Source organism: Vombatus ursinus, unplaced genomic scaffold (assembly GCF_900497805.2).
Source record: "Vombatus ursinus unplaced genomic scaffold, bare-nosed wombat genome assembly UNPS02005286.1, whole genome shotgun sequence".
In the NCBI taxonomy this organism is placed as follows: Eukaryota; Metazoa; Chordata; class Mammalia; order Diprotodontia; family Vombatidae; genus Vombatus; species Vombatus ursinus.
Genome location: NW_020945064.1, coordinates 6334463 through 6356811, shown reverse-complemented (window position 1 = coordinate 6356811; position 22349 = coordinate 6334463). Strand labels below are relative to the sequence as shown.

Genomic DNA, 22349 nt, shown 5'->3' with positions numbered 1-22349 from the left:
TCGGTTAACCGTCGGTTGTCTCAGTTTCCTCATCTGTAAAATGGGGATATTCAGTAGCACCTACCTACACAGAATTGTTGTGAGGCTCAAATGTGATATTTGTAAAGCCCTTAGCGTAGTGCCTGGGCACATAGCTGGCACTAAATAAATGTTAGCTATTATTATTACCAGCTCCATCATTAGCCATGTGACCTTGGGCAAGTCACTTAAGCATTTGTTAAATAAAACAATTGGTCTAGGTTGGGAGTTACTGGCTTTTTCATGTCCTGGACCTCTTTGGCCATCTGGGGAAACCTATGGCTCCGCTTTCAGAGGCCTTCTCAGAATCACCATTTTAAAGGCACAAAATATAAGGACTTATAAGGAAATCAATTATATTGAAATCAGTTATCTAATTTTTTTTTAAAGTTCATAGACCCAAGGTAAAGAACCCTGGCCACATTCCCTTCTAGTTCTACAGTTGGCCTCTGCCACTTATTAGTGTGTGAATATGGGCACATCATTTCACCCTTCTCTGAACCTCAGCCTTTCCATCTGCAAAATAGGAGTACTCATACTTGCATGGTTTACTTCACAGGACTGATGCAAGGAAGATGCTTTTCGAATCTTGAAGTGCTAAAGAAACGTGATTTGTTGATGTTATTATTGATAATATACCACCGTCATCTTCCCAGAAGAGCCCAAGTCAAGAATTCTTGTGTTTTCTCCTATGCCCCCTGTCTAGATCCAAAGGAAGAGTGAGGTAGAGATCAGAAAAGCCACTCAAATTCTCTCTCCCAACCAATTAGGCCCCAAGCCCAAATCAATCTCACTTTATAATGGGTTTCAATTTTTTTATGAGCAGATGCCCAGGAGAATTTTTTTAAACCCACAAACACTAATACTTGTATATACTGTAGATGTTTATTAATTTTTAGTCCCTGGTCTTACTCAAAAACATCTTTGTGAAAAACCAAATGACCTGCGTCCATGTATCTTTCTACATGCTGATTCACATCAGTACTGTCCATTGGACAGTATAGACTCATTTGGGGCATGGATTGAGACCTACGCTTTATTTGGAATAATGTCTAACTCAGCTAGGTAGTAACTAGGTGGAGCAGTGGATAGAACATGGTTTCTGGAGTCAGGAGGACCTGAGTTCAAATCTGGTCCCAAACACTTGACATTTACTAGCTGTGTGACTCTGGGCAAGTCACTTAACCTCTACCGTCTCACCAAAACAACAACAACAACAACAAAACTTAACCCTGTTTGCCTCAGTTTCCTCATCTGTAAAATGATCTGGAGAAGGAAATGGCAAGCCACTCCAGTATCTCTGCCAAGAAAATGCCAGATGGAGTCATGAAGAGTCAGAGACAACTGAAACAAATAAACAACAACAAAACACTAAACCCCAAATAGAAACAAAATGGGTTTGTTGATGAGAAAGCACTTAAGGTTATTTCATCATTATTAGAAGGAGGAGGAAGATAAAGAAAATCATGGGATTTAGAGTGGGAAGAGAACTTATCCTGTCCAACCCCTTCATTTTACAGATGGGGAAACTGAGGTCCAGAGACAGGAAATGACTTGTCCAAGGGAACATGGGTAACAAATGGCAAGGCTAGGATTCAAATCCAGTTCCTCTCATTCCAATCCAGTGTTCTTTCCCCTGTAAGATCAGAGTATAGACTCCTTACGGTCAGACACTGTGTAATTTCATCTTTGTAGCTCCGTACCTAACACAGAGCCTTATACATAGTAGGTACTTCCTAGAAACAGCACTATAATCACCAGGCACATTGTTGTCGTTGCTGTTCAATTGTGACCAACTCTTTGTGACCCCATTTGGGGTTTTCGTTGTCAAAGATACTAGAGTGGTTTGCCATTTCCTTCTCTAGCTCATTTTACAGATAAGGCAAATAGGGTTAATCGACTTGCTCAGGGTCATACAGCTAGTTAAGTGTCTGAGGCCAGATTTGACCTCAGGTCCTTTCTGACTTCAGGTCTGGCACTCTACCCACTGTACCACCTAGCTGCCCATTAGACACTGGACATGTGCCTTAGGGCAAATCACTTCTCTAATCACTGCTTCACTTACCTCATCTGTAAAATTGGGATAATAACACTTACACGGTCTACTTCACTAGGTTGTTTTGGGGCAAGTATTGTGTACTTTATAGTTAGTAAGTAGCCAAGCGGTGAAGTGGATGGAGTGAAGGATGTGAAATCAGGAAGACCCAAGTTCAAATCTTGTCTCAGATACTTAGTAGGTATGTGACTCTGGGTAACTCACTTAACCCCTTCTAGCCTCATTCTTTTCATCTGTTCAATGGTTATAATAACAGCATCTACCTCCCTGGCTTGTTATGAGGATCAAATGGGATAATGTATCTAAAGCACTTAAGAATGTTAGCTGTAATTATTGTTGTAAGCCTTCAAATGTGATAGAAACCAGTAGCAATCACAATAAGTGATTTTAAAAACTGAATGAGGGCAGAGTTGTTTAGTTAATTAACACTGACCAACCAGTGTAAACATATGTAGGTGAATAGCATTTGAAAAAGCTGCCTACATTTCATGTAGGAACAGGGAGGAGCATGGGAAAGGTCAATGGAGTCAGAAGAACTGGGTTCATTTCCCAGTTCTATCAGTTAGGAGCCAATTATAGGGGCCGTCTTGGTCTAGTGGCAACAGGGCTGGGCTTGGAATGAGGAGATCTGGGTTCTCATAAGACTATGAGCATACGTAATCTCTTTAACTCATCTATAAATGGCGCTAATAATTCTTACCCTACCTATCTCACAAGGTTATTGTGAGGAAGGCATTTTAAACTGTGCGGGCTGGACAAATGGGATCTATTGATATTAACAGAGAACTCATGTATTCTTTATGATAGCTTACAGATAAGCACACTGCCTCTCAGACAATGATCTCCAAGTATTTAGCAAGATGTTTCATCCCAGTTGTAAAAAAAAGTAAATTGAGGGACAAAGTGAATAGGTGTGGTCTTTTTCTACCATTTCCCCAAAGCATCCATGAAATTCAAGTTGACAAACATTTATTAAGTGCCTACTGTATACAAGGTGCTATCCTAGGTCTAGAGATATAAAGGTGAAAGCCTCTGTCCTCATAGAGCAGGTGGGAAACACATCCAATTAATAAGCATTCAAAAAATATTTTTTTTTGCTTTTAAGTGACTTGCCCAGGATCACACAGCTAGTTAAGTGTCAAGTGTCTGAGGTCACATTTTAACTCAAGTCCTCCTGACTCCAAGACTGGAGCTCTATGCACTGCACCACCTAGCTGCCTTCATTTTTTTTTTTTTTTGAGCACCTGCCATGAGTTGTCTCAGTTTGCAAGTGGCTGAATACCAGGGGCTGACCTTTTTGTTCCTTTCATCAAAGGACTGAATTTGGACATGGGAGGTTCCAGCTGATGGATAAATGAACTGTATTGAAGTCTGAAACCTATGGATCCTGGGAAACCAAAGCTGCTAATTCTGTCAAAGGAAACTAAGTCTCCTCTTGATTTCCTAGGGGCCTCGTCATCCTCCCCTAACACAATTTGGAAGGAACCTCTGAGGCCATCTGAGCCAGTCCCTACCTGAACGTGACACCCCTCCTGAGTGGTCATCCCATCTCTTCTTGAAGCCCTTCAGTGAAGGGGTTAGTAACTACCACCCAAGGTAGCTCACTCCAGTTTGGAATAGCAATAACCCATTAGGTGGTTCTTTCTTTCTTTCTTTTTTTCCTTTGGCAAGGCAGTTAGGGTTAAGTGACTTCTCACACAGCTAGTAAGTGTTATGTGTCTGAGGCCAAATTTGAACTCAGGTCCTCCTGACTCCAGGGCCAGTGCTCTATCCCCTGCACCACCTATTGCCCCTAGGTGGTTCTTTCTTATATCTAGCCTGAATCAGTGTCTTTGCAATTTCTCCCTCTTTGCACTTAGTTCTGGAGCTAAGCAAAACATGTATAATGGCCCTTTCCCATACCAATCCTCCAGACAGTTAAATACAGCTGTCTGCTCCCCTCTGTCAACCCCCAGTCTTCTCCAGGCTAAACATTCCCAATTCCCTCCATGAATTCTCATTTGGCATGACCCAGATGCTCTTTGCCATCCTAGGTAGCTTTCTAGCTTAATGTCCTTCCTAAAATGGAGAGCCCAGAATGCAAGAATAGGACATAATATTATTCTATATGCGGTCTGGCCAGGGCCAGGGCCAGCAGGACTTTTATCACCTTCCTAGATTTGGATACTAGGCATTGATCATTCTTCAGGCAGCCAATTAGTCTGCTCATCCAAACCATGAATGCTTAGGGAGTCCACATTTCCCTTGGCTGGGACTGAAGTGGTATACCCTGATCCCTGAGAATTATGTATAGGGCTGTGGTTGGAGCTTAAATGTGGATTAATGAGGCTGAACCCAACGTGCTTTTATGAGCTACCTTTGTGGCCTTGGCAGTCAACCTCCTGAGCTTCAGTTTTCTCTCTGCTTAGCTGTGTTCTTTACACGGGCTGTCTCTTCCCTGGCTCCCTCATGCCTGGAATGCACTTCTTCCTCACCTTTGCCTCATGACTGGTGATTGCCCTCACCTGGCCCACCATATCTAGTTGGGGCTCAGCCATATTGCAAGTGAGTACTCCATCGTTTCATCAATTGTTCTTTCCAGAGACCTTGACCTGGACAACTGAACTCTTTCAGGTTGGTGTTCCTACCTGGGGTCCCTGCTATTATGACCCACTATATGCAGATGGGCTTCAGTTAGACCTCACTTTACTAACCTCCCCTACCTTGTCCTACCTTCTCTTACCTTCTCCTCCTGCCCCCCCCCCCAATGAACCGTAATCAGATCAATCTTTTCATTGCTCCTAGAAAGGATGTGTCAACCTGTTTCTCCATGGCCCCACTCACCAATCCAGTAATTTTCTTTTTCTTTTTTAATTAATTTATTTTGATTTATCAACAATCACTTCCATAAGCTTTTGAGTTTTAATTTTTTCACTCCCTCCCCAAGACAGTGTGCAATCTGATATAGGTTATCATCCCAGTAATTTTCCAAACCAGAATATATCCCACCCTAGCCACCGTGTTGTTGCCCCCATTAAAAAGGAAACTCCTTGACAGCAGGGACTATTTTGTATGGTAAGTATACAGTAAGCACTTAATAAACACCTTTTCATTCATTCATTGAAATTTCTGGTTTCCATCAAGACTTAGCTCAGGGTCCACCTCCTAAATATGGCCTTTCTCTCTTCTCAAATGATTGTTTGCTTATCTATCTATCTATCTATCCATCCATCCATCCATCCATCTACCCACACACATACAGTTTTTCTCTAGTAGAATGTAAGCTTCCTGAAAGCAGGGACCGCTTTTTTTCCCTTTGTATTCCCAGGGTTTTGCACATAGGCAGCCACTTGGTGCAGCAGATAAAGCGTTGGACCTGAAGTCAGGAAGACCTGAATTCAAATTCCGCCTTAGACACTTATTAGCTGTGTGACCCTGAACAAGTCACTTAACCTCTCCTTCATCTCTAAAATGGGGATAATAACAGCACCTACTTCCTAGGGCTGTTGTGAAGATTAAATGAGATAATATTTGTAGAATGCTTTGCAAACCTTAAAATGTTATATAAATGTTATCCTTCTAGAAGGCATTTAATAAATGTTTGTTAAGCTGAATCTGCAAAACAGGAGGTTTGACTAGAAGGTCTTATAACTTACCTCATGGCTCTAAATCCTATGAGCTCTGATACACACTGATAAATATGTTACAAAGTAGGAGTGAGGGGAGCAAAAGAGAGGTCCTGATGAAGTACCCTAGGAAACAGCCCACGGGAGAATTGGGAAGGGTTAGAAAATATATTTCTTTGTTCTTCAGCACCATATTTGAGAGCTGAAAGTGGGAGATGGCTTGTGAATGTGTAATTCCCTCAAGAAATTCTCTGTTACTCAAGTAGGAGCTTTGGGAAGCTTGCCGTGGGCCTCTCCCTGACATGGAGGGTGCCACAGGCATATATCAAGGCCTCATTATGTTATTTACCACATCCATATATCTATCAACCCTGTGCCACAGGCACAAAGCTTCTGACCCCAGAGGACTAAAAGTCAGCACGGACAGGCTGTGTCTGAGTCGAATTTTAAGGGATCACTGAGGGGAATGGCTTGTTTGGAGAACTCTGGATGGCCTGTTCAGGAGCAGAAGTGAGTCTGTAGAGGGCTTTCCTCCTCTGCCTCCTCCACATGACTGGCCCTTGACTGTTAGTGGATGGGTTAACCAACACTCCCCTTCCCCCTTCAAGGATTAGAAAGGCCCTAGAATGGAAAATGGACTCACCAAACATCCTACTTAACTGGGGAGGAGGGTGGGAAGAGCATTAATACTTTTTTCTCTATGCAACAAGTTAGTTCCTTAATGACCAGTAATGATAGAATACAACTGGTTCAGCTGGTCCCAGAGGGGAGAAATAGGGACTGTGAGTGGAAGTCGCTAAAGTGGTCAATTTAGGTTTTTAACTGTAAGAGTGACCCCAAAGTGGAGCAAGCCACCTGAGATTCTTCTCTAATGGAGAGGTTTCAAATCAAGACTAGATTGTCGCTTTTCAGGGATGCAAAATTGTATAAATGCTAGAGATTATTTGTGGGCAGCTAGGTGGCGCCATAGTGCCAGGCCTGGAGCCAGCAAGCCTCATCTTCCCCAGTTCAAATCCAGCCTCAGACCCTTACTGCCTGTGTGACCCTGGGCAAGTCATTTAACCTTGTTTGTCTCAGTTTCCTCATCTGTCAAATGAGCTGGAGAAGAAAATGACAAACCACTCCAGTATCTTTGCCAAGAAAAATCCAAATGGGGTCACAGAGAGTCAGACACAACTGTATAACAACACCAACAAAGAAATTATTTGTTGTTAGTGGTATCCAGATGGCTGTCTGCTCTTAAGGAAGGACTTTACAGGTCTGAGGTTTCTCCGATGCCTGGTCTCCTTTTCAACAGACATCCCCTACTCTACATTTTGTGGAAATCACCCCTGCTTGCCCATGGGTCTTGACCAAACATGTATCTAGATTTTTGTTCCTTCAACATTGCAGCTGGAGAGGAAGAGGGCTCAGGCAGTGAGGCAGAGCGGGAGTTTGTGCTCAACATATGTTACCCCTTAACTCTTTGGCAGGGGATGAGGACTGGTTTATGAAGACGCAGATGTAGAAGAATGGGGTGGTGGCACTTTCTAAATCTTCCCCATTTAGCTTCTCCACTGAGCTGGAAGGGACCTTAGAGCCCACCTTATCCATATTCTTCATTTAACAGAAGAGAAGATGAATACCCCAAGCGGTGGAGAACTTTGCCCAAGGCCATTCGAAGAGACAAGTATCTGATTTGGGTTTCAAACCCACATCCTTTGACTCCAAATTCAGTGCTCTGGGCCCTGCTAAGAATGACTCGTTTATCTGGTGCCCTACAAAATACCTTCTTCAAAATAACTCTATGAGGTAAATAGTATGAACATCATCATAATCATCCCCATTTTACAGATGAGGAAACTGAGGCTCTAAGAGCCTATGTGGTTTGCTCAGAGTTATACATTGTCAGGACTCCAGCACTTAGCACAGTGCCTGGCACATAGTATGTGCTTAACAAATGCTTACTGACTTGACTCAAACCCAGTTCTCCTGATTCCAAAGTGCTTTTCCCACTATATACTCCAGCTGTCTCCTGGATGCATAATTACCAACCAATCCATCAGCTCCAATTAAACCACAGTCATTGTTTCCATTGACTCTAACTTCTTCTTCAGAGGATTCCCAAATCTCTATTCGTAGCCCTAATCACTCTCCTGAGTTCCAGTGGCCAAATGCCTGCCTGCTGGATCTCTCCAACTCAACTTGTCCAAAATGGAACTTCTATTTCCCCCAAACCTATCCTTCTTCCAAAGTTCCCCATTTCTGTTGATAGTACCACCACCTGTTCAATCTTAGAGTCATCCTTGTAGCTGCCCAGAATCACACAGCTAATGAGTATCTAGGGAAGGATTTCAACTCAAGTCTTCCTGGGAATGGTGCTCATACACTGCAGCCACCTAGCTACAGAACCTAGTGTTTGTTGACTGACTAACCAATGGACCAGAGCCTGAGGTCTCTGACTCCTAATTTTGGAGGCAGGCAGCCTAGCGTTGAGTCCTGATTTCTATACTTACTACCCACATGACCTTGGATAAATCCCTCAATGGCACTCAATTTCCTCATCTGTAAAATGGAAATAATATGCTCTCTACTTACCTGATTTGGTTGTTCTGAGGAAAATTCTTTGTGAGTCTTACTACACTATGGAAATGGGAGTTAAAAATTCTGCACAAAAGAGAGAACACTGGGGGTCACTCTAGGTGACTTCTAAAGGGGTAGACTGAGGTAAAACCAGAAGTAAATTCTTTTTTTTTTTTTTTTTTGCTTTTTGGTAAGGCAATCAGGGTTAAGTGACTTGCCCAAGGTCACATAGCTAGTAAATGTTAAGTATCTGAGGCTGAGATTTGAACTCAGGTCCTCCTGACTCCAAGGCCAGAGCTCTATTCACTGCGCCACCTAGCTGCCCCCCAGAAGAAAATTCTTAATGCTGGAGAAGGAAATGGCAAACCACTCCAGTATCTTTGCCAAGAAAACCCCAAATGGAGTCACAAAGAGTGGGACATGATTTAAACAACCAAATGACAATGAACTTTCTAATACCTACAAGGCAGTAATTGCGACCTGGGGCCCCAGATCATTTGCCACCAGGGTTCACCTAATTACCTGGTGCTTCAGTTTCTCCACCTGTGAAATGGGAATATCCTGGCATGTGGTCAGAACAAAGAAAAAAATGTGATCAATTTGCTCTGAGCTCTTCAAAGCCAGGGGCTGTGTACATCCTACACGAGATGTTTTCAAATGTGACATGTAGCCCTTACTCATCGCTGGGGAGTTTGGGCTTTGCCCTGAGAGTGGCTTCTGATTGCTCCCACCCTCAGTCATGGCAGCATCCGGGAACGTTTACCATTCCCTCCTCTTTCCAGTCATGTCAAAGAGAAGCTACTTTTGCCCTGCCTTAATCTGGCCAAAGACACAGAACTCACTGTTAACAGTGACTGTGAAGGCCTCCCCGGATGGGAGCTTTCTTCTCTGCTGCCCCAGGACCCACCTTCAGAGCTGATCCTTTCCAGGGATAGCTGATTGGGCAGAACCATCTGAACCAGCCTACTGGGGTCTAAGAGATGTGCTTAAAGTATAATGGGGAACTAGTCAAAACCTCCTGAGCCCAGACTGTAAGGCTGGGGGCAGGGACCAAAGCATCATTTTCCTCCTTATGGCAGAAATATCATCTTTGCTTTCTCTCTCGTGACATCTGCCTCACTGTGAAATCCCACCAATTCTAAAAAGCAGAAGTCTTCACTTCTGTGTTAATGTTACAGGAAACACAGAGAGAGTCCCCAAAGCCTTTCCTTACAAGCTAGGTTGGTGTGTCCAGGGGCCGAGGTTCGGTCATCCCCTCCTCCTTTGGGACAAGTCATTCCCAGAGCGGTGAATTCAGAAGTGGAAGCCATGAACAAATTATTTATTATTTTAAGCAAAATAAGTTTCCATTTCAAATGGCAGGGCTGTGGGAACCAAGGCTTCTCCACGGTTGTTGTTATCAGGGCTATTTCAATTCTAGGTTTCTGGCTAAACATTTACAAAGCTGTAGCTTTGTCCTATGGGTGAAGGAAGACCCCTCACCCCCAACCTTAGAGTTAAGGCTTGGGGAAGGGGGAGACTGAAGCTTCATACCCGAGCTATGTTTCTGCTAGGGGTCCAAAGTCCACTCTCTACAGACAATATGGTTCCAATCATGCTTTAACGTTTTCATAGAATCCAAGATCTAGACAGAGCTGGAAGGGACCTCAGATGCCTCCCTCCCTCATTTTACAGATCAGAAAAATGAGGCCCAGGAGGTGAAGTGTCTCACCCGAGATTACTGAGGCAGTTAACGTCAGAGGTGGGATCTGAACTCAGATCCTCCCTCTGACTTCAGAGCCAGTGCAGGACAAGTGTTATTATTTACCTTTTATGGAGGAGGAAACAAAGGGTCATCCAGGTTTAGTGATTTTACCCTCAATCACAAGGGTAGTATGTGGGCAGAATCAGAACCAGAACTCAGCTCTTCTAATTCCTTAAGCATGCTCTTTGCATTGTGTTCACTTGTCTCACCGGGAAGACTGGCATTTTTGTAAGCATTTATAAAGTACTTTGTCATAATGATGATGATAGCTAGTACTTATATAGCACCTACTATGTGCCAAGCACTATGCTAAGTGCTTTACAATTATTATATTATTTGATCTTCACAACACTTTTGGGAGGCAGGTATTATCATCACCATTTTATAGATGAGACAGTTGAAGCAACCAAAGGTTAAGTGACTTGCCCAGGGTCACATAGCCCAGAAGGATCTAAAGGCTAGATTTGAACTTGGGTCTTCCTGACTCCAGACCCATTGCTCTCTCCACTGTAACTTAATAACTTACCTTCCATCTCTCCATTAGACTGTGAGCTCCATCTCTCCAACAGACTCTGAGTCTGTTTGGAGTTTCTTTGAATCTTTTTGTATCCCTAATAATAATGATAATAATAATAGCTAACATTTATAGAGAACTTACTAAGTACTAGGCACTGTGCTAAGTGCTTTACAATTTATTATCTCATTTAATCCTCAGAACAACCCTGTGAGGTAGGTGCTTATTATTCCATTTTATAGATGAGGAAACTGAGGCAACCCAAAGTTAAGTGACTTGCCCGGGGTCACATAGCCAATAAGTGTCTGAGGTCAGATTTGAACTCGGGTCTTCCTGACTCCCAGCCCAGAGCTCCTTCCACTGCGCCATCCCTCTGGCCTGGGCTTTGCACAGTGACTGGCTCATGGTAACAGTTCAATAAATGTTAGTTGTTATGAGCTGACTGACCTGACAGCTTGGCAATGTAAACGATATGTTGTCCCTCTACTCTTTCCTAGCTGAAATTCTACCTACCCTTTACAGCCCTTCCCCAAGGCTCTCCCAGGGTGACAGCTGTCCTCCTGTGACCTCATGTAGCTCTGTAGTTTGCACCTCTTAAGCACGATTGTGTATTGATATGGTTCCATTGAGAACTGATGAAGGATTGATCTCGATGACTTGGAAAGATTTAGGAACTCCAATCACCATAATAACCAAACGGTGTCTAGAGACCCAATGATGAAATAAGCAAACCACTTCCTAACAGAGAGGTGACGGACTCTGGACACAGCCAAGGTGAGAATTTGTTTCGCTTGACTATACATATTGGTTACAAGGGTTTCAATGCTACGACCCACCAGGGAAGGGAGAGAAAGCAAATTTTTGTTTATGGAAAAAAATTAATTTCATTTAAAAAAGGGGTCTTTGTCTTACTCTCCTATGGACTCTAAACTCCACGAGGCCAGAGGCTATGACTTATCTCAATTTTTTATCCTCCTCACACCTAGCACAATGCTAGGCACACAAGATAAATATTTATTGACTGATTGAAAAGGGTTTATTGAACCAGAAAAAAATAAAAGTGGTGCTCTGTCTATTTTGAACCTGGACCTGCATTTAATTAATCACCCTCTCTGGGCAGCTACTGACTGCACGAGGACTCAGCACAAAAAATCATATTTAATATTAAAATCGGCTCTTACTATCAAGGATTGGCAGGTGGCTCAGGGGCTCCCCAATGGTGCAGTCCACCCTCGAGAAGGTATCACATCACCAGCTTGGCCTCTCCCCCTCAAGCACAGGGTGACGGCTGCTGAAGCCCAAGATAGTTCTCTGGGAGACTGATAGCACATGCTGAACCTACTTAGAGGTCAGGTTCGGACAAACAGTCGAACTTGACCGAAGGGAGGAGTCTCCAAGTTCCCTTCTGGACATCCTGGAAGAAAAAGCAGCAGCATCTCCCCAGGAATTTCTAGCCAAGAAATAAATGGAATGGAAAGTATATTCTTAACCATTCCTCCGGAAGGTAGGGTTATAGCAAAGACCCTTAATAACTAGGCTCCCTCTTACCTTTCTAGTCTTCTTAACCCTTTACTCCCCTCTACTCACTCTCAGATCCAGCAGCACTGGCTTCCTTCCAGACTCAATTCAAATCCCACCTGCTGCAGGAGACCTTTCTTGGTCTCTGCTACTACTACTAGTGCCTCCCAGCTAGGTGGTACAATGGATAGAGCACTGGGCTGGGAACGAGGAAGACTCATCTTCCTGAGTTCAAATCTGGCCTCAGACACTTACTAGCTGTGTGACCAGGGGCAAGTCATTTCACCCTGGTTGCCTCAGTTTCCTCATCTGGAAAATGAAGGAAACGGCAAACCACTCCAGTATTTTTGCCAAGAAAACCCCAAATGGGGTCACGGAGAGTTGGATATGACTCAACAACAACAAGGAACAACCTTTCAGCTCTAACTCTTACAATTCCATCAGCTTAACTAGGGCAAATTTAAGAACAGAAACAGGTTCTATGAAGGAGGCCTGATTTTTTTTTCAATGATTTCCAAGATTCTCAATACTTAAAAAGTGCAATATCCCATATGAATGTCTATAAGAAATGCTTTCATAACCTCAACACAATAGAACTGCTTGGCAACCCTGAAACAGGGATGGAGAGAAAGCTGACCGGCTCCCTAGGATTTGTCTTAAGACTTCCTTAAGGTGCTGTAAAGGTACCAGTTATTATCAGTACTTTTCTTTGATTCCACATTAGAGAATTGCTGTAATTTTACCTGTTTAGCTGATTCTGAAATAGATTTATCTGCTTGTTTCATTACAAACTATGCTGTAACAGAATTCTCCATCACCAAAATCTAACTTTTCCATTTCCTCTCCAATCCCTATGAGATTATAAACTCCTTGAGGGCAGAGGCCATGTTTTGTTTATCTTTGCTTCTTCCCTAGAACTTAGCACAGCTTTTTATACATAGTAGGTGCTTAATAAATGTCAGTTAAAATGTACACAGTTGGATTTCCTTCCCACCACTCTTCCAGTGGCAAAATTGCAGATGCATGGATGGAGTTGACTAGAGGCTTGGCAACATATCCTCTTGCTTGAGGAGCAATCCTGGTGTAGGGAAGGAATTGTTATTTTTCCATTGTGCAGAAAAGGAAACTGAGGCTCACTCTGAACTTGAGTGACTTACCCCTGGTCTTTCTGGCTCATAGTTATCAGAGCCAAGATGTGAACCCAAGCCTACACCCATCATTCTTCCAACAACATGTTACTAGTTTAGTCTATCTGGAGCAGGGGTGGGGAACCTGCAGCCTCGAGGCCACATGTAGCCTTCTGGGTCCTTGGGTGTGGCCTTTTGATTGAGTCCAAGTTTTACAGAACAAATCCTTTTATTAAGGGATTTGTTCTGTGAAGTTCAGATTCAGTCAAAGGGCCACACTTGAGGACCTAGAGGGCCACACATGGCCTTGAGGCTGCAGGTTCCCCATCCCTGATAGAGAATTTGGAAAGTCCCTTCCAGCTCTGATTTTTCATAGTTTTCTAGTCTATGGAGAAGCATTTGTGATGAGGACAGTCTTGTTGTCTTCAGCCTTAGAGGTGAAGTGAGGTTTGGAGGGATCAGCCAGAAGCCAAGGAAGTGAAGCCCAATGCTCCCACCTTTGAGTTTTGGGGGCACCAATGACAGAGGCTGGGCCAACGATATCACCTGGCATAGCTGAGAAAGTATATCCAACTTTTCTTTCTCGAACTTGAGACATTAACCAATCAACGGTACTAACCAGTCATAACATTCCCTCTGCAACGTGTTAATATCTAATCCCTCAAAATGATGTCATGCCATTTTCCAAATAGTACAAAGAGCTTCTCTTGATATGATCTCATTCATGCATTCTTTTTTTTTTTTTGGCTAGGCAATGGGGTTAAGTGACTTGCCCACGGTCACAGAGCTAGTAAGTGTTACGTGTCTGAACTCAGGTCCTCCTGAATCCAGGGCCGGTGCTCTCCACCGAGCCACCTAGCTGCCCCTATCTCATGCACTCTTGCAACACGCTGAAGATGGGAAGGACCAGGGGAACTTAATTCAACTGACACAATGATCGAGAACCCTACTGCATTATCCAGTACATGAAAAGTGGTCATGCAACTGCTGCTTGAAGGTGTCCAAAGTGGAAGAACCCGCTGGTTCCTGAGGCAGCCTATTCTATTGTGGAATAGCTCTATCTGTTAGGAAGTTCTTCCTGACACCATGGTTTGCTTTGACTATTTCTAACTCCTACCCACGGTTCTTGATTCTGCCCTTTGAGATCATCCAGAACTAGTCTAATCTTTCTCTTCCACATGACCACCGCTCAAATCCTCAGCTAGTTCTAGAATCCTCCATGAAAGGGAAGACAGGAAAGGAACAAGTATTTCAATGGCACCTACTATGTGCCAGGCACTGCTAAATGTTTTTCCAAACATCTCATTTGGTCCTCTCAAATGTTATCTTCATAACAACCCTTCGAGGTAAGTGCTATCATTCTCATTCATGAGCAGAGGCAGCCAAAGGTTAAGTGACTTGCTCAGGGTCACACAGCTATTAAGTGTCTGAGGCCTAATTTGAACTCAGGTATTCTTGATTTCAGGCCCAGCATTCCATTCTCTAGCCCACCTTGCTGAGTCTTCTCTTTTGGAGGCTAAAAATCCCCAGGTCCTTCACCTGACCCTCATATAACTCAAGGCTCTTTAGTATCCAAGTTGCATTTTTTTCTGGAGGCTCTTAAGCTTACGTATCTGGGTAGATTTCTTCTTCCCCACATCAATAGAATGTAAGTTCTTTGAGGGTCTTAGTCTTTTGTGGGTGTGTGTCTGGCCCACAGAAGATACACAAGACATGCTTTTTGGTTCACTGATTGCTTAACAAACGACTGACCCCCAAATAGAAAACGAACCAGGAGTGATTCTGGGACTAGAAGAAGGAGCTCATGACTTCCCCACTCTGTACTCTGATGGAGCAGATGAGCTACCCAGGTTGAAAGAGCAAAGCATCCTGAGAAAGATGCACAAAGCAGCATAAGCCAGGGGCTGCAGCCCTGGTAACCCCAGAAGCCACAGCTACTGAAGACATGGGCAAGAAAGCTGCCACCCCAAAGTCCTTGCCTTGTCAAATGGTTCAACCGCAGTGACAGAGAGAATTTTATCAATGGAAATGACACTGAAAAAGATGCGTTACCATCTGCTTGGCGGAAGGACTACAGGGCCTTGCCATTGCCTTGCTGTGCCAACCTCCTAGATGTGTTATTTCCCTCTATGAGGATATGGGCTCCTTGGGAACAGGGACTGTCTTGCCCTTCTATTTAAATCCTTACTACTTAGCACATAGTAATAAGCATTAAGTACTGTAAAATGCCTTTTTTTTTGTGGTGCAGTGGATAGTACTCTGGCCCTAGAGTCAGAAGGACCTGAGTTCAAATCCAGTCTCAGACACTTGCCACTTACTAGCTATGTGACCCTGAGCAAGTCACTTAACCTTGATTGTCTCACCAAAAAAAAAAAATACTTTTTTCCCCTTTTATTCACTCAGTCCATCTTCTAGGACTTTAGTTTCCATCTTTGTAAAGTAAAAGAGTTGGGCTAAAATAACTCCAAGATACCTTATAGCTCTAACCACTCTATGATGCTGCTAAATAGAATAGTAACAACTCTTATTTCTAGCCCAGAGCCACAAAGTTGGGAGGGACCCCCAGAGCCCTCAATTATGACACACTTGCCCAACACTCTCCTCAGCGCCACTCACAAGCAAGTTGTCCCCAAGGCTTTGACTGGAAGCACTCCCGTGAAAGAGAGTCCATTACACTCTAAGGTTTCCAAAGCACCTCCTTCATGGTAACCTTGTGAGGTACATGGTGAGAACATCGTTCTTCCCATTTTACAGATGACAAACAAAGGCTTGAATGAAATGCTTTATGGACAGTCGTAAAGCTAGTAAGAGTCGGTGCCAGAATTTGAAATCGGAATTACGGCATGCTGCCTCCTTCTAGGACGGTAAGATCCCTAGACAAGAGCAAAGCACCAAATGAGAGGCAGGTAAGCATTTATTAGATGGTTACTTTGCACCAGGTAATGGGTATGCAATTCTATAGATGAAAACAAAGAGTTGTCTCCTCGTTTTCTTCCTCAATCCACAAACCTCCCAGCCCAGGAGGAGGCATTAGCCCTGGAAGGCTGGCTACCCAGCTTCGGCAGCCTCTCCCCCAAAGGCTGGCCAAAGATAGGAAGAGGGTAGGTGACCGAGGCTGGCAGCAACAGCTCCAGATCGTCGCGTAGGAAGGAAAATGAATTTCTTCCAGTCATGCAGAAATGAAAATATGTGAAGCCAAATGAAAGATATTTCCTGGAGGTGGTAACCCAATTATGCAAATAACTCAGGAGCTGAGTAAGATGTTTGAGGGGGCTGTGCTCCAGGGAGGCAGCCCTAGGCTGTCTTCCTCAGTCCCACCTGCCTGGCTGGCTCTCCCACCATCTGCACAGAATCCAACTGGTCACCCTCTTGGGCTGCTGCTGCTGCCTGATATGGCTGGCTTTCTCTTGCAATATGACCAGGCTCTGAAGCTCTAGGTAACTCACATAATCTTCCTTCCTTCCTTTTTTTTTTTTAATCACATGATAGATGAAAGAGCATCCCATGAGAGATTGATTTCTCCAGTAAATTGGTTCTAATGTCATATCCTCTCTCTACCTCCCTGTTGCTGTCTGTCACCATCTCTCTCTCCCTCTGCTTGCTCAGACTTTGCACATTTGTTACTAACCTAGGTATTACTCTAAGAATTTATCTTTCCCTTCATTTTAAATTTATTGGGTGTAATGGAGTGGCAACTTTTCAGCTGTCCAGCTCAAAATGTAGTTTAGACATGGTTTCAGCAATGGCCCAGAACAAAACTCTTACTGCAAATAGCTTTTCTTAGGCAGCCAGTTTTGATATTTTATTGGACCAAACCGAGTTATTCCCGTCTCCACCATGGAAGGGGAAGGAAGGGCTGGAGGAAGGGGGTGGGGAGTGGCAAATGACACATCATGGAGTGGATCCAAAGCTTTTACATCCTCTTGTGGCCTTTCACTGCGTCATCTTTCCAAAAAGTTGCCTGATAACTTGACAGGCACTTCCTGGTCTTTTTCTCATCTTGAAAAGGATGCCACAGGCTGGCTGAAATCTGAAGCATCTAGGGGACTCAAATCTCTTAAAATCAAGACCAAACTACCTCTTTCATGGTCAGAGATTTAGTCAAAATTATAATAAGCTATTTAAACTTTGTGCCAATCACAGACCCGGGGACTGACCAGTTCCATTTGCCTCTGTTCTTGAGGAGACTCGACCATATTTGCAGGCTCCTGCTTCTATGTCCAGGGAACGGAACACACCCCTGGACTAACACCAGGAAGGCTATAGGGTGGGGTGGTAGGGCCTGCCAGTTACTCGGTCTGGATGGCCTCCACTCTGCTGTTCCCCCTCAAAACAAACAAATAATTTCCAAAGAAAACCTCTGTTTTAAAAAATTCCTTGTGCTCAACTGAACCCTGACCATCTGACATCAGAAGTCAGCCCTCTTTCCTCTATACCTCCTCTCAGCCTGTCAGGCGGAGACTTCAGTTTGGGGGTGTCACCTCTATTTAAGAAAGCCTGTACTACATTTAAGCCCCTGTGTGCTCAGAGCCCAACCAGCCACCAGCCTTCCCTATGCCTTCTGCTATGTGCAGGGCTGTCTGGGGCTGGATTCCCAACCATCTGTCCCGAGTCTGCTCAGACTTCCCTCAACATGGCTCCCACACCCCCAATCCTGAGCCTGAGCCCTCCACAAATAGAGGTTTACCAAAGTAAAGTCATCAGCCCAATGATGCTGGGAATACTCCCCCCAAACCCAAAGTAGGACCTAAATTGAGTCATCAGGAGGTACCAACCTACCCACCTGTGAAGGCTACGAGCCTCTCATGGGCTCCTTTAAAACTGTCCACTGTCAAGTACCCTTCAGAATGATGCAGGGTCAGGCCCAGGCCTGGGCCTCCACTTCTCCAGCCAGTGGGAATTTTTTCCTCATCTTGCCCAGAGGAAGTCCTATTTGAAGGACTGGTCATGAAGCCAGCTCCCAGTGTCAGTGGCCCAATGGCCTAAAATCAAAGAAGGACCAGGGCTAAGATGCGCTAGCTCCTTTATCCAGCAACCTGCAGCCCAGCTCCTCTCCCTGCCCACTGTACTGTGCCCACCGTACTGCTCCATGGTCTCCCTTATCCAGGGTAAGGGGAAGGGAGCATCTTTGTTAGGCAGCACAAGCACCCTTCCCATCCGTCCTCTCCAGCACCTCCCTTTCCCATGCCCCCTCCCCAGAAAAAGGTTTCTATCAGCTGAAGTTTGAAGGCAAGCATCCCTCTCCTGCCAACCTTTGGGTAGTCGGCAGCCCCCAGCTCAGCCAGGCCGCCCCACACGTCTTCGAGGAGAGGGGGAGACGAGCGATTTCTCCACACATTGCCAGGGAAACAAAAAGTTTACAAACTCTCAGGCTGGGGGAGGTAGTGGAGGAGGGACAGCTAGTTTGTAAGGCTGCCAACCCCCCCCCCCCACGCCCATCCTCAGCAATGGCATCTGAAGGGGCTGGGGGGGGGTGGCAATATGGCCGGAGGGCATATTCCCGGTGGTTATGTACGAAGGCAAAGACAGGAGATGGGGGCGGAGGTGGGGGTGGGGAGAAGATGATGACTTACTGTCCTGAGGTCGGGCGGAGATGCGAGGTAACTTCACAATCACAACCAGGAATCCAGAAGTGGCTTTTCTTTTTTCCTTAACTTATTTGCAATTGTCGTGAACAAAAAAAGCAAACAAAAAAAAAAAGGAGGGGGGCTTAATCTTCAGAGTGTGGGGGCGGGTGGAGGTGAGGAGAGTGCTGAAATCTCCAGTCTTTTCCCCTCACCACCCTGGGAAGCTTCAGGTTCTGGAAAACCGCAGGTCAGAGGCGCTGAGAGCAGACGCCGCTGCCCGTCCCATACTCCGGTGGCCCGACCCCTTCGCGCTCCTCCCGGCCGGGCTCGGCCCGGCCCGGCTCAGCCCAACTCGGTCTGTCCAGCTCCCCAGGCAAAGGACTCGGGTGGGCAGGCCGATTCTTTCTGCAGGATCCCCACCCGCTCCGGCCAGCCCTGTTCTGGGGATTCTCCAACAAATGCGCGCCCTTCCCCTTTCCAAGCGGAGAAAAAAAAAGTGTATACAAAAGATTTTCAAATAAAATCGATCGTTAGACCCTACCCCGTGCTGGGCAGGCAGCGAAGCTGTGGCGGGGAGCGCTTTGCAAAACCAGCCGCTTCGGGCTTCCCGGCTCTTTGGTATCTGGGTGTCTCTCGGTCGGTGTGTGGGTTTGTCTGTCTGTGAATCTGCCTCTCACGGGAACTTGCGGCGCCCGCCCCGCTCTCTCTGCCTCCGCCTTCCCCTCTGCGCCGCGGTTGCTGCTCCACCTGCCTCGCTAGCTTCACCCATCTAGGTCCTTCCTTCTCCTGCCCTCGGGCTCCTCCCCGGGGCGCACCGGCTCTCCCCTAGCTGCGGGCGGGCGGCTGGGCGCCCCGGGTCAAGCTTGGGGGGGCTCCCGAGCCATGGACAGAGGGAACGTCCCCTCCCCGACCCCGCGCCGGCGCCCCCTTCTCAGTCCTCTGGGCAGCAAGCGGGGTGGGGAGGCGGCTGGCCCAGGCAGGCAGCTAAGGGTCGGCTCGGGTCCTGGAGCGAGGAGGCGAGAGGGCCTTCGGCTTCCGTCCCGAGCCGGGGTCGGAGTGCAAGGGGGGGTCCCGAGCGCTCCGAGCGCTCTGCTCAGCTGCCCCGGGAGGTGCGCGCTGCTGGCGCCTGTTCCGCGGTGTCCAGCTCAGCGCATCGGGAGCGGAAGCTTCCTAGGGCTGCTGCTGCCGCCGCCGCCTCTGCCGCTGCTGCTGCTGCCGCTGCTGTCGCCACCACCGCTCCCCTCCGGTTCTTCTTGCCACGGCCATCTGGTGCGTGTCCCTGCAACTTCGGAGCGCCCCGGGCGCTATCGGGCCCCGCGCCCCGCCGCAGGCTCACCCTGCCCCGGGGACTCGGCTGCCCAGACGCCCGGAGCTGCCCCCTTTAGCTCTGGGGTACCTCGAACCTCGGCCGCAGCGCCGGGCGAACGCTAAACTCCCGGGCCGGCCTCGAGGCTCTGCGGCCGGCCTCTCCGCAGGGCTCCCCGGCAGAAGCGTGCGCGCCTGGCCCCAGTCTTCGGAGGGGCTCGGGGAGTCCAGGCGACAGAGAGAGCGGAGGAGATCGCAGCTGGCAATCGGCAGCAGACTGCTGTGAGAGAGTGTGTTTGTGTGTGTGTGTGTGCGTGCGCGCGGGAGCGCGTGTGTGAGTGTGAGTGTGTGTGAGTGCGTGTGCGCGGCGGGGGGAGGGTGCAGGGAGCCTCCCCCACCCGCCTCCTCCTTGGGCTCGCCGGGAGGGGGAGGTTTGGCGGTGGCTCGCTCCCCCTCTCCTTACTGGCCCTAGGGAAGCCTCTCTCCACTCTGTCCTCGCCAGCCCTCCCCACCTTTGCTCTCTTCTGCAGCCCCGGCGGCCTTCTGGCGAGCTGTCTTTGCAACCCTGTCCCCCGACGCGGCTCCCTCAGCTTCTTTCGAAAGGATTGGTAGGAGGAAGAGAGGGAAGGGACGGGTTCTGGCTAGCGGGCGCTCGCCTCGTGGGCTTCTCTTTGCACCTTTCCGGGGTGGATTTGGAGGGGGACTGGCTTGTCAGCTTGGGCAGTAGCAGGGTGGGGGGAGCCCCACTCAGAGGCGCCGTGTAGCTCCGTCTTGCCAATTCACCTCGGAGTTTTGAGGGGCCACTTCCTGGGATTTATTTCTCGGTAATGTTTGAGATCCAGGAGGAGAGAGGAGGGCAGGCGCCCCTCCTCCTCCCCTCCCTCCCTCTTCTTTTTCTTGTTTATTCTCCTCCTTCTCCTCTTCCCCCTCCTCGCTTTCTCCTAGGTGCGGCGGGACCTCCTATTCTGCGCCCCCCCCCCCCCGAGCCTGGCTGGCTCCCCACGCTGTCTGTCTCCCTCTCTCGGCTCCCTCCTCTCCGCTCCCAGGTCCCTGGCAGCCTCCCCGGCCGCCCCCGGCCTCTGCGCAGCGCGGCCTGCAGAGGGCGCTCTCCCACTGCAGCAGTCGGGACTCCGCCGGCTGCTTCCCCCACAACAGATGTCAGACAATATACTCTGTCGCGTCGCAGGTCCAGAGCTTTAATGGTGAAAAAGGAAAAAAAAAAATACAGGATTCCTCTCTTCCCGGCATGGCCCTCCGGCCCTCGCTCATTTGCATATTACTTTGCATATCATTTGCATGTTATTCATTTAATGTTCAGAAATCCCCCAAAGCCACTGGCCCTGTCTCCCAAGTACCCTTACTTCTGCTCTCTCTTTTCCCAATGCCTCCCGCCCTGCCTCCTTTCCTTCTAAAGCCTCCCCTCCCCCCACAGCCTCGGTTCCCTTCCCTGAAGAACTCAAAGCATTTTGTGGGCACCATCTCAGATGCTCAAATGTAGTCTTGTTTCTGCGTTTCTCTGAAGTAGCTCTTCCTTTCCGCCTCCCCGCTTCTTCCAGTTCCCCCCCCCCCCCCCGTCCCCAATCCCCCTCACTTCCTCAGAGAGAGGTTGGGGTTTCAGTGCTACAGTGCAAAAATTAAAATTAAAAATAACCGGTGCTGGAGACGCAGGTCATTCATTTACATATCCTTTGGCATAGAACTGCAGTTGAGGGTCCAAGATCCCCAATTCCCCATGATAGAAAATAAAACAATAGGCCCTCTTCCTTCCTCTCTTCTCAGGGTAGGTCAGAGACTCAGTCCCCTGGCCCTTTGTCCATCCATTAGCTCTGATTCCGGTCCCTGCCACCCTAGGTGAATTATGGTGACCTCCAGGAGCTCTGAGTGAGGTTGTCAACAATCCATGTGGCAAAGTCATTCTAAGGACTGCCACCCATGGGCCCTAAGACGGTTCCGAACTACAGCGATAGTAATGGTAGTAGTGGTAATAATAATAATAATAGTTCTTTACAGTTGTGGAACATTTGCAGTTTTCAAATCACTTTCATATCCATTATTCAATTCAATTTAAACATTTATTAAGCACCTGGTATATGTAAAGATCTGCAGCTTACTTATTTGGTCAATCACAGTAACCTAGGAAGGCAGGCAGACAGTATCTGGTGTCTGGCTAGGACTTTATGCCACACACACCTTCAAATCTTTCCACTTTATTCTCACAACACCCCTACAAAGGCAGAGGGCAGCGGTTATTCCTGGTCCTTTAACAGGTGAAGGCATGCATTCTCACAGACTTTTTTCTCATGCCTGGAAGCCATGTCCTCCTCATCTCAGCC

At 46.9% G+C, this 22349-nt stretch overlaps 1 protein-coding gene across 5 annotated transcripts in view; it reads right to left on the bottom strand.

Annotated features, from left to right (window-relative positions):
• Positions 1-19444, bottom strand: part of CBFA2T3 (CBFA2/RUNX1 translocation partner 3) — a 114558-nt gene extending 95114 nt beyond the window's left edge. For 2 of the 5 annotated variants that reach the window (XM_027846064.1, XM_027846082.1), the window contains exons 1-2: positions 18718-19343; positions 17928-18126 (exon numbers count right to left, since the gene is read on the bottom strand). In XM_027846064.1, the coding sequence (XP_027701865.1) occupies positions 17928-18093 (166 nt within the window). In that variant the 5' untranslated portion in view covers positions 18094-18126; positions 18718-19343. Of the gene's footprint in view, positions 1-17927; positions 18127-18396; positions 18698-18717 lie in introns of those variants that run through there. The other 3 variants (XM_027846090.1, XM_027846074.1, XM_027846086.1) reach the window with 3 other exon arrangements.
• Between the last annotated feature and the right edge of the window lie 2905 nt (positions 19445-22349).